We start from the raw sequence: 12,363 nt of genomic DNA on the forward strand, positions 1-12,363 counted from the left end.
GTACTCTTCACTACTTTTCTTTTTCCCCCACCTTAAACAGGAATTTCCAGTTTTTAAACCCAGTTAGTATCTTGCAACTGCTAGTGACAGAATCTATAGGGACCCTACATTTAACTACCTGTTAGTTGTCATAATGGGAATGCTCAGCTGTTTCTGGAAACCAGGCGTCTGTAACTTTTGTGAAGTTGGGCAAATTTCTGAAATCTACTCATTGTTTGGAGGGATTTAGACAGGAGAGTCCTGCTTTTCTTCCCATTGTGTGAGCATGAGGTGGCAGCGACGTTGTCTTGTCGCAGCCTGCGGAAGGACCGAGAGCTGTGCCCTGCAGTATGCGACAGCCCACACTTGTGTACCAGTGGAAAAAATCGATGCTTCTCACCAAGCTGCTTAAGGAGTTTCAATTCAGCACTGCTGCTTTAGTCTTTGGAGATCAAAATAATGCTTCAAATTGAATTACTGTAAACTGCTGTGGCATGCAACAACCTGTAGAAATGCTCTGTCTGAGCTCATGAGAAATGTTGCAGTCATTTCTAGGATCAGGAGAAAATCAATACTTTACAGGGAGCGAATGGGTTTTCTTACTTCAAAAAAGAAGTGGTGTGTTATCTAATACGGGCAGTACTCTGTTCTGTTACTAGTGGTTTAAGATCTTGGGCTGCTGTTAGGTCTGCAGATTGAGGGTTGGCTTTGGGAAATTTTTCAGAGACCAAATGGAGGGAAGTGCGAGGGTTTTAGTCTGTATCCAGAATTGTAACTAAGGCCCATCTGTCCTAATTATGTTGAAATGAGGGGTGACTTCTTCCCATGCCATATTCTGTCCCATTTAATTCAGTGACAAAGCTGTTAAATGTTGGACAGGCTTTCGGTATTGCATATGAAAGTGGATATCAACAGGAGGAGGACTGCTTGCAAGTCAGTGCAGCCGTGACAAGTGAGGAGACCACACAACACGTGGCTTTGGGTTTTACCGAAATCCTTGCTGGTTCAAATCAGGTGCAGTCTCCCCATAGACTTCGCTTGGGTCAGACGTCCTCCTGCAATGATTAGGGCAAAGGTCACTACCCAGCTCTGCTACTTCTCCCGTTCCTGCCTGACATCTACCCAAACAGAGCAAGTAAATGTGTCTGCTGGCACTGACTACAGCAACTGCAGAATCTGAGAGGCTTTACGTATCATCTTCTGCAATATCACCTTATCGATTACAACAGGACTGCTTTTGAAATCTGAGGTAGTACCTCCTGTGCTCACTCATCTCCAGGTTCCTTACATCACACTCCCTGGCATAATGTATCTGTGGTTTTTCATTCCCCAGACCTTCCATACTCTGTTTTAGAAGCCAGATTCTAAGAGCTGAGATGCACTTTCACTTATCTGAAAGTGCATCTCAGCTCTATTTGCTCTATTTGCTCTTACCCTGGTACTGCCTCTGCACTGAAAGTGAGCCCCCTCTGTTCTGTCCAAGAGGCAGAAAATACAAAAGTTGTTCTGGATGCTTCAGTTCAAAGTCTGGAGGCATAATGTTTGCAGCAGGAGGGCATTTTTCTTCTGTTCCACCAGGGCATTGAGCTTTTAAGGAAACCAAGGGCTATTAAAAGGCATTTTGGAATACAACGTAGTTCATTGATGCCCTATCCCTGGAACCCAGTGGGAGTCAAGAGCTGCCGGTTTCAGGTCCAGCTGTGCTGTGTGTTACATGTGTGATATCTAGAGATACTTTCGCCAGGGCCAGTAAGCAGATACATAAGCAATGAGATCTATTTAAAGGGAGTAAAAAATAAATGTAAGGCTTAACCACAGCAGTATGCATATGCTGTGGTCTGTGCTAGGTTTTATCACTTCCAGTTTTCCATTTTGATTCTCTTGTGTTTTGAGCTTATTGTCCCCTTGAAGGTCACCTGCTTCTGCCTTTGGGAACATATTTGATGTTTCACCAGAGACATCCAAATGGTTTCTTATTGTTCCAAACGAAGACACTTACCTGCCTGCTTTACTAAACATATGTTTCAGTGCAGGTGGCTTAGCCCACTGGGATACTGCAATGTTAAATCACTCTGATAGCTGACAGAATGAGTTTCTCATCTTCTATTTTGTGTTAGATTTTGCTTGAGTTTGGGGATTTTTTTGAAAAATAAACATAGGTAACTTCTGGTGCAAAACACAATATCAGAGGTAGTGAAGCATTTTGCTTAGGAACTTTAAGACCTTGCGTTCTCAGGTGCTTTTCCCCCTCTTACCTGTTTTTCTTGGGGCTTTGGGGGGAGTGCATTGGAGACAGAGGAGGGGGGTAGTTCTTCAATTCTTCTATTTGTTACCTACTAATTTTAAGACTTCATACTGCCACCTATTGCAGAAGGATGGAGAAATAAGTAAAATAAGTATGTGAGTATCCATATAAAACAAGTAACAGTAGCAAAGCCTCTAGGGGACTCTTGCAGGGAAGTTTTAAGGAGGGGTGGCATAGATTTTGCAATAAGAAGGAAGAGATTGTTCTCTCAACATTGGAAAGCTTTCCTAAAGTACTAATTTTACATTGCTTCTTGGAATAGCCAAGACTATATTGCAAAACTTTTTTTTCAAAAATGCCAGCCACTTTCTTCTTAAAGTCCTGCCAAATTATTTGATCCATTTCATGCATTGCACTTTTTTATGAGAAGGAATTTAGCTCAACTTCAGAACTAGTCTGTGAAAAGATAACTCAGACCTTGTGCCTGGCTAAACTAATGTGTTTCCCTGTATATTTGGTGGGTGAACCCGTCCAGTGACAGTAATGATGGAACTGTTGGCCTCTCCGGTCCAGACACATGGAAACTATCATTTCTAGACCTGATCTGCTTAGAAAATAGCTCCACATTCCAAGAAGGAGATCAAGCTTTTGATCTATCTGACCTATCATTGCTAAAAAAGTGGAAGCTGGGGGGAAAATGCTACCCTTTGAAAAACCCATAAGGAGAGCTGGCTGACCCAACATCATTCGTAGAAATAATGTTCTTTAGCTGTATTTCAAGTCTTTTGTCTTCAATGACAATAGAATTAAGTAACAGAGTTTATTGGATTGTGTATATTAACTCATTAATATAATAAATATGAATGATGAATCATGTAGTGTACATAAAAAATGCTTAGTCTACTTATTTGCCCTATAGATCTTAGTTTTGATTACACATGAAATATTTCTGGATATACTAGCAAATATGTTAGGATGGGTGTTACAAGAGCATTGTGGTCTTGCAACTGCGATGGCCCTAATAATGAATCTTTAAGGACAAGAATGGCATTTTCAACATAATCTATTCGAATTTTTAAAATTAGATTTTTGAGGCACAAATTAGCAAAGTCTTATTTTATAAATCTGTTTGTATAGAACTGGTACTTCCGGTTGATGGAAATGGCTGTAACAGGGATGCATTTATTTACACCTGTAGATCTGGCCTAGAACATGCAGAGCTGAATGCTTGTTTTGTAGGCCTCAGTTAGGTGGTTTGCCTCTGAAGTTTAACTTGAATCTCTTGTGAGCAAATAATTATTCAAAATACAATTAGTTTATTGTTATGTTTTAATCACCGAGGTGATGTTGTATTTACAGGGTTTTATGTAATTAACAGCTACTTTCCCATTTTAAATAAATTCAATAATCAAATGCCTGTAGAAGCTGGAAGGGCTAAAATGCACTGGTCTTGAGGTTACCAGCGTGCATTTTAACAACCCAGAGACCACAGCCTGAAACTGGTTGGTCTGTGTTGCGTTTTACTCTGTGAACTTTGCCTTTATGAACCTTAGAAACAGTAAAGCTATGTTCGTAGTTGTGATAGCTTTCAGGATATGAAAAGCTGTCAAATACTGAGATACACAGTGCTATGAGTTTTTTAAAAGAATTCTGTGGGTATTTGTTTTGCCTAAAACCTAAGGAGCTGGGTTCTTCTCTTGGTGCAACAAGAGAGTGAATAAAGCACTGAACAGCTGCTCGATCTTTGGATGTTCAGACGATGCTTTGTATATATCCTCATTTCAGATCACTGGTTATTCACAACGTGTGGTGCCAGTGGACCCTATGGCCCCACACAGAGCCAATGCAACGATGCCTACAGGAACTCCAACCTGAGTGTGGTTGTGGGAGCTGAAGGGATTCTCCAGGGCATTCAAATCTGGAGAGTACCAGCAACTAACACATACAGGTAAGGGAACCATCTCTGATTGTCATGATATATCTTCGCATTTGAAACTAATCCAAGCTGCAGATACATGCTAAGCATGTATAAAGTATTATATTCAGAAGTTGGACCAGACCTACAGGGGTTATAATTCTCCCTGATCCTGTGATTGCCCATCCTCCCAGTCTCAGATTTGTTGTCTGAAAGATGCAAAATTTTGTTGAAAGAGAGAAAAAAGAGAAACAGCCACCTGAGGCAGACAAATCTTTAGCCTGAATGGTTGCAGGTTGGGAGACTTCTATAAGTAACTGAAAATTGAGTGTTTTGACCTCCTTAGGCCAAGGGGCAGACATATCCCGTATGCTGTCCGTCGAACTCTGGTCTTAGAATAAGTTTTTCCCACTGTCCACCTGGCATAGGAGGCACAATTGTATGTCAACATTTCTTATGGGACAGCTTGCATCAAGCTCTGCTCAGCATCTTGACTTTTTTGAATCTAGGCATATTAAGTTGAGCCTGTAAGCCTGGCACACCACTGTAGAATTGATTTTGGAAACCAGCCATCTTAATGTTCGGCTCTGTGATACTGAGGGCTCTAATGCTTGAATCCCTCTGTGGAGTTATTTTCAATGGGAGATGATCAGATACGGTTCAATGCCCCTTAATCAGGTTTTTACCAATCATTTTTCTCTTTTTGCTCTTTCTGGGGAAAAAAAGTACAATCAAAGTTTAGTTCAGTCTCTCTTAGTGGTAACATCAAGCCATTACATGCATCAGTTTGTAAGCAGAACTGTCTGAATCAATGACTGTCTAGTGGTGTTTTTTTAGTCACCATTCCTTGTTGAAATCAATGATGGCATTGTAGATTTCAAAGCAGAACATTCTACTGAAAGCTTTGAACAAATTTCAGTTAAAGCTTACTACCACCTTCCTTTTTTTCTTCTTATTGAAAAAGAGTATTAATATTGAGGGATAGATGTCAGTCTCTAACTGAAGTCTACTGCAAAGCAGTTTTGAGAAACTGGGTAGGCTAGGCTGGGCACAAGTTCTGCCTAAGTGCCTATTACCACGAGGATTGATGGTAATGAAAAAAGCATTAATGATGTTTTACTCAGCTATCAAAAATGAGTTGCCTGAGGTTAATAGAATTTTTCAGAACCAGCATTCAGTAAATATGGTTATAAAGTATAGCCCAAAAGAGAAGAGGCAATAAACTTACAACCTTGTCATTTCTTTAATATCACAGCCCAGCCCAAGAAGAGCCAGAATTCCAGTGTTAACTGTGGGCTCATTTTTGCTCCGCAGTAAAAACCGCAGGTCCCGCAGGGAAGACCTGTCTATTTAAGTCCTATAAATGACCTAAAAGGCTTTAGGTTCTGTATATCTAATAGATAGGTAACCTATATATGTGGATGACATTCTCTTCTATACCTCTTAAGGCTGTAGTAGAGAATTCACAGCCTGGGGAAAGGAGGAGGCAGTTGTGGGCTTAAATTAATTTGACGTCTTCCTGACTCTGGGCTGCCGAAGGGGCAGCGGAGTCCCCCAGTGCAGCATAGCCCTAGGAAAATGTCGAGTTGCGATATCAGTTCTGGACTTCCCAGAGTCTGGACCCACAGCCTGTGTCTAGCTCTCCCCTGCAGGCCTGCTGCACTGTGGGTCCTGTCAGCCTGAGAGCCATCTCCAGGATACCAGACCCAGAGATAAAACCCTCCAGCTGGCTGCTGGGCTCTGAAGAAAGCTGTTATTATGCTGTAATAGCACGTTTCACACTGCACAATGTAGAGCAGTGAGTTACATTCCTGATAATTGCATAAGAGGGATATAGATTGTGTGAACACGAGGCAGAATATGCATTGTTAAAATGCAAAGACGGAAAGCTCAACTTTGCACAACTTTCTGCTCACACAAGCTAACCCCACCCAGAAAACCCCACCATCTCTGGAGCTCTGGATAATCTGACACATACTGTAGGTGACCTCATTTGAAGACTGGAGTCCTATGAGCTCCAGTGATTGATACAGACAAAATCATCTGGTTTCCTTCCATAAGTACTACACAATGTATAACAATAAAGATAGGCAACATAAAATACTATTTTTTTTTCAGATTTCCTTCTAAGCATTCAGGAGGTCTCGTCATCCCATATCTAGGCTTATGATCAAGTATGAGAGAAGTGAACTGTAATAAATTACACGTTACCATCCATTATCCTAATTCTTTATAAAAACAAGAATCTTTGGTTCATTTGCTGAGTGCCCCATTTGTTATCACTTCCACTGCCCTCTTTTGTCTGGTCCCTTCTTGTAAGGTGGCACAAGAGTATGGCACAGTGGAATGCAAAAATGTGTCTTTCTAGGTTGGCCAGCCTAGGCACTACATTTTCTCATATTGTCAAAACTAGCTCAAGCATTTGCCCTGACTGTCTATCTAGAGGTGGGGTTGTTTTTTCCAGTGCACAGTGATCCTGATCCTTCCTGAATTGCAGTTTTCTTTTTCAGCTCCTACAAGTAGTAAAAGAAAAGGAGGAAGACAGTGGAAGGTATTCTGTGTTCTGGATATATCTGCTCAGGGTGGTCTGAATCTTTCTTCAAGGCCAATATGGTTAAATGGATTCCTCTTGTGAAAGAAAATTGTGCCTAAGGAAAGGGATCCTGCTAACACTTGAAGTCGAGATAACCCATCTGTTAAAATAGTGACACACGTTTTGAATAGGGAGTGACTGTCATCTCAGTCCACTGGGTTTTATTTGTCTGCAGCCTTTGAATGAGGCCAAAATGGGTTCTTCTGAACTTACTGACATCACTGCTTGTATGTGAATCTGTTTATGCACAGAAAAATATGGCCCCTAACTGCAGACGATTAGCCCTGCCAGGTTGCCGTGCCTGATAGTGCACCTCATTAGCCATTGCCAAATCAACTCAGTCTTCAGATACATGCAGCATCTGTTCGGTACAGCCCAGTACTATGTCCATCACTTTCTCTGCTGGCTCCAGTGCAGCATTACTGAGGAATGATTGTTTTGGATATCGACAGTGGCATGAACATAATCATGTCACATTGTGAGGATCTAATGTGCTTTATGAGTCACTTGATGCTCCGTAGTTGCTTCGACATCAGAACTGCTCGATGCTGGCTGCCTCAGAGCAGGACCACGAGGTGAGTTCCTCATGCTAATGGTTCAGACAAGTTGGGGGGCTGAAAGCGAGCTGCCTGCCCAGCCTGTTCAGGGTGCTCACACACAATGAGCACTGCTGGTGCATTCTGCTTGTGACCTGTTTGCATGCAGGACTGTGCTGGGCAAAGACCAACCAGGTGCTGGAGGGAAGGAGGAGTTAAAGCAGAGCAGCTGTACTGTAATGAATAGGAAGCCAAGAGTAAGTTTTATGCTCTCAGCCCTGCAGTCACCGTTCGCGTGCTCCAGCTTGAACTTCGCTTTCATGGAAATAGCTGCAAAGTTACTAATGTCAGTGGAGAACCACCTTCTTATTTCAGTTCTAAGCAGGGCTTGCTGTATCACTTGCTCAGAAAGTTGAGTATCTCTTTCTTTTGTTGCAGCAGAGATGCGTGTTTTATAATGATTTTTATAAAGCACTTTGAAATTCTTTGATAAAAGAATTGCTTCAAGTATGTAAATTGTTTACATACTTAGAAAGTGAGAGGGAAGAGCTGAGACATACAGTAGTACAGTCAAATCTTTGAGTACATCAACAACAGTAAGGACCTCTCAGTCATGACTGCCTGAAATAAAAGCTCCAGAGCCTGAACTGGGACTGCAGCAGCCTGTGTGTGCAACCTGGCTGCTCCTGGCTGGAGACAGGGACATGTTCCTGGAGGCTCTGAGTTCAGCCAGGGGCTTTTTGCCTTCGTTTTTCACTGCAGGTGGTGGTGTGCCCATCTACTCTTCTAACTCCCTCTGATCCTGGGAATAGGAGGGCTGTTTCCCATCTGGTCCATGCTACCAGGACCAGTTGTGTTGTCTCCTTTCTCAAATCTCCCCGTCAATCTCGTGCTTATTGTTCTCTTTAGCCATATGTGCTGTACTTATCGGTTCTCTTGGTTCTGTTTTTTCTCTTCCTTGCTGCAAACCTCTCAAGGGTATGCCTTCTGGGAAACAAGATGTGTTTCGTATATTAAAGTTTGAATCTACAGGGGCTTGCTCACTCTATCCTCAGCAAGTGTTTGCCTATGAATCAATGTGAAAGAAGCTGTTTTGTAGCTACCCAAGTTCATAGGTCCATATAGATCAGACAACCTCAGTCTTCAAGTTTGGGTTTAGAATTATTTATAGCAGGGGTGTCAAATTCGTTTTCACTGGGGCCACATCAGCCTCACAGTTGCCTTCAAAGGGCCAAATTTAATTTTAGGACTGTATAAACGTAACTACTCCTGCATTTATACAGTCCTAAAATGAAAATGAAATTAATTTGACACCCCTGATTTAGAGCGTCAGGTCTTCGGGGCACAGCCCCGTGATGATGTGCAAAACATGCAGTTTCCAGTTTGTGCTACTTTCTACCTGTCTGGGACAACTCAGATGCTGGACTCTTTTTTTTTTTTTTTTTTTCCTTTTTTCCTGCAGCATCTCAGGCTATGGAGCTGCTGGTGGGAAAGGTGGGAAGAACACCATGGTGCGGTCCCATGGCGTGTCTGTGCTGGGAATTTTTGACCTTCAGAAGGATGATACTTTGTATATCTTGGTAGGACAGCAAGGAGAAGATGCTTGTCCTAGTGTAAGTCATTGCTCTTTCTGTTTTGCCTTAATTCCTTCTTACAAATCTGTGGAGTTTTGTTTGTTTGCAGAGAAAACTGTTGTCCTTGAGGAGTTTTGGGTTATGTGGTTCAAGGGTTAGCTACAGTTCTATGGGGAGGGTGTGAGTGAGAAAAGGCAAAATGCCATGTCACTGTGCTCACTTCTTCAACAGTCAGGCCCCACTGATAATAGACTACAGTTTCCTGATTGATCTGCGTATCTCAGAGCATCTTTCTGGGGTTTGGGAGGAAAAAGACAACCCTGCCTTCCTTTCCTCTGGAGATCAGTCTTCAAGGTTGATTTCACAGGGCTTTGTCTTTGCTCCGCTGTTGAGCCCAGCCCTGCCTCCGGAGACACCCACCTCACACGGCCTGTTTGGTTATTATCTGTATGGGAATGGGAGAGACAAATTAATCGCTGCTAAATCAGTCCTGATTTTTCTGTTACGAACCAATCATTGCTGCAAATGCCTTGACAGAAAGTGCAACTTTCACCATTTGCAGGCACAATAATCTATTAATCATTTAGTATTCTTTGGAGGATGAGGGAATAGGAGATTCTTATGGAGGAAACTAAGCATTATCTGATGAAATTTCACCTACAGGTTTGAGCTGGACATGTAAATGCTGTGCATTTCTCACCTGTTAGTGGCTGGCATCCAAGAGATGAAAGCTTAGCAGTCTTTTACAGCAGAGAAAGGTTGAATGATGTAGACAAGAAAGAGGGGTTCTCAAGGTTGGGTGCTGAAGTAAATAATGTTAAAACTGGAATTATACATATCTACAAACAAACCATTAATATGAAGCCTCTTTGAAATGAGAAATGCCCTAACTCAAACTTCCATCTAACGTCTATAACTAGGACATTCCAGCTGAGTGTAATATATGGACTCATTAAATTGCAGGCCCCTGTAATCTTAGTGAGAATTTATTGAGTGCTAATGTAATTCTTTCATTGAGGCAAAGAGATTGCATAGACTTGTAGAAGGGACTTTTACTAGATTGGATTGTAATCAGTTATGTCTCTGCCATGAAGGATTTTTTTTTTTTAAATTCAATTGTAATCTAGTGGTTCCTTTGGGTCATTGACTTTGTCATTGTATTAATCATACCCACCCAACTCCAAATCAATTAAGGAGAGGGAAGACTAAGGAAAGGAGGATTGTTTAGTTCCATAGGCAAGTCCACACACACAAAATGGATGCCATTCATTCTCTGGCACAACCTAGGACACGTTTTATGGCCAACAGAATAATTTGTAACTTGAGGATGCTTTTATCAGGCTCCTTTTCCAAAAGAAAACACAGAAGAAGGAAGTAGAAAGAAGCAGAAGGTCAATCCTACTATAACAACTGTTTGTGAATTTTTCCCTGAAAGTGTTGTTGACTTTGTGAGTTCAGTGTACATAAAAAGAGATTATTTCTGAGGTGAAACATACAAAGTAAAACAAGCTAGAAGCAAAGCTTGAAGCTTACAAACACAAGAGTCCTTCTTGTCATGCACAATCAAAGCAACAGTTACCTCTCTTAGATCATAGTCCAGAAGTACTTATAAACGATGGTTGAATGTTTTGCTTGAAATCAGTTAGTGAATTCAGTGATTTGCCTAATACAAAAGGTTCATTACATTTGGTGCTAATTGGTGAAGGGGAAAAAAATGCTAAGTAGGAAATATGGAGGCTTTTTAGTGAGGTATTTCCCATAACATTAGGTCAACATTGCAGTCAAAGGTGGGATTGCAGGTGTCTTGGTAGGTTTTGAACTAGCTAGCACTGGTAATTACAGTAAAACTGCTGCTACAATGTAAGCATCGGATCAGCATCAAAACTTGCTTGGAAACCTAAATAAACAGTGGGTGGCCAGTCTGTGCCAAGCTTGTTGCTACAGACCATGCTGTGACAACCTAGGTTAAAGCTAGCTCTGGTACATCTGCACGAGCCACCAATACACCTTCATTCTGGATAGATGCACACTGTCTGCCTGGCCCCAACCCATGGGGTGCTGGAAGACCCCCCAAGAAACTTGGATTCTCTCTATGTTGCTACCATTTGTCTGTTGCTTGACATGGGGCAGGTCACATCATCACCGAGTTACTCCCTCCTCCAGTTGTGAAATACAGATAGTTAATGCTGGGAAGTATTTGCAGTGAATTCTGCTACATCTTCTATGTTAAAAGCTTATGGAGCTGTTTTGCATGGTAATAGATACCAGCACTGAGCTTACTTCGAAATAATTCAATTAAAATGGCAACAGATTATTCTGATGAAGGTTGAAGCAAAAAGAAAGATTCTTCTAGAAGAGCATTCACTTGCTTCTGCTTATGGAGTTTCACTGGAGGACAATTTATTGGTTTGGGAGGGTGAAGGGTCCATGAGGCTTGTGGGTGTACAAGGACACGGCAATTTATTCCCAGAATTCAGACCCAGTCTTCTGTTTGCAGACTAACGATGTTATACAGAAAGTCTGCATCGGAGAGAACAATGTGATTGAAGAAGAGATACGTGTGAACAGAAGTGTCAAAGAATGGGCAGGAGGAGGTGGAGGTGGGGGAGGTGCAACTTACATATTTAAGGTATGGAAACATAGTCCCTGTGCACCTTCAGCATGAACACATCCTGCCACTTGCCTCTAGTATCACAGCCTGAAATACCTGAGAACCCTTTATACATCTCTGGGGAAGGGTCCATAAAGTGAGCTCTGGGTATGGTTAATTTCCAGTTGATAGCAGTAGTGAGCTGGGTTGGCCCTTTATGGTTCTTAGGACAGCTACACAGTATGGCCACGCTTGCTTCTGTGGCTTGGAGTTTCCTTGGCAAAGAAAACAGCTTGAATTGGATTTTTTTCAATGCAAGCTGAGATGCTGAAGCGTAATTCTACAGTAAAAGGCAAATTCCACAGGACTTCATTCAAATCTGTCATTGCAGAACATTAGACTTCAGCTACACATTTGATCTGTATGGTGTAATGACAAGAAAAGTTGAGGATAGCCTGTATGTTTTCTGTTGGCAACCCTATAGCTAGGCACCACTGATCTTTTCTGTCATGTACTAGCTGAGACAGTACTAATTCCAACACTGGTTTCAGTCATTAACAATATGTTTGGATCACCCAACTTCTATGTAATTCTACATAACCCTGCATGCTCGGACAGTTTCCAGTGTAGCAGTCCTTTACCAGTGGAGACACTATATTGCATTACATAGAGCAGCATTCCTCAGCTGTTTCATTTGATGGAAGTCATCACATGGTAACATTACAATCTTTCTAAGAGCCATCAGCACTGCAGGTACAATTCACGGAGCTGCTGATGCCACTGTTCTCTGTTGCAGAACGTGGTTGAACTAGCGCCATTCATTAATCTTTTGGATGTGGTTGCATAAATAATGCAATGGTAATTTGTAGTGCTGAGCAGCCCTAGATGCCTGATTAGTATAACATTACAGTAGCTAGCATGTGGTTGAACT

General features: G+C 41.8%; 1 protein-coding gene across 1 annotated transcript in view; it reads left to right on the forward strand.

The window, feature by feature from the left end:
- LOC139827673 (ALK tyrosine kinase receptor-like) overlaps positions 1-12,279 on the forward strand; it is an 81,494-nt gene extending 69,215 nt beyond the window's left edge. Inside the window, exons 8-11 of the mRNA XM_071807270.1 lie at positions 4,010-4,172; positions 8,731-8,881; positions 11,340-11,471; positions 12,229-12,279. Of these exons, the coding sequence (XP_071663371.1) occupies positions 4,010-4,172; positions 8,731-8,881; positions 11,340-11,471; positions 12,229-12,279 (497 nt within the window). The remainder of the gene's footprint in view (positions 1-4,009; positions 4,173-8,730; positions 8,882-11,339; positions 11,472-12,228) is intronic.
- The last annotated feature ends 84 nt before the right edge of the window (positions 12,280-12,363 follow it).

The sequence above is a fragment of the Patagioenas fasciata genome, chromosome 3, assembly GCF_037038585.1.
Source record: "Patagioenas fasciata isolate bPatFas1 chromosome 3, bPatFas1.hap1, whole genome shotgun sequence".
In the NCBI taxonomy this organism is placed as follows: domain Eukaryota; kingdom Metazoa; phylum Chordata; class Aves; order Columbiformes; family Columbidae; genus Patagioenas; species Patagioenas fasciata.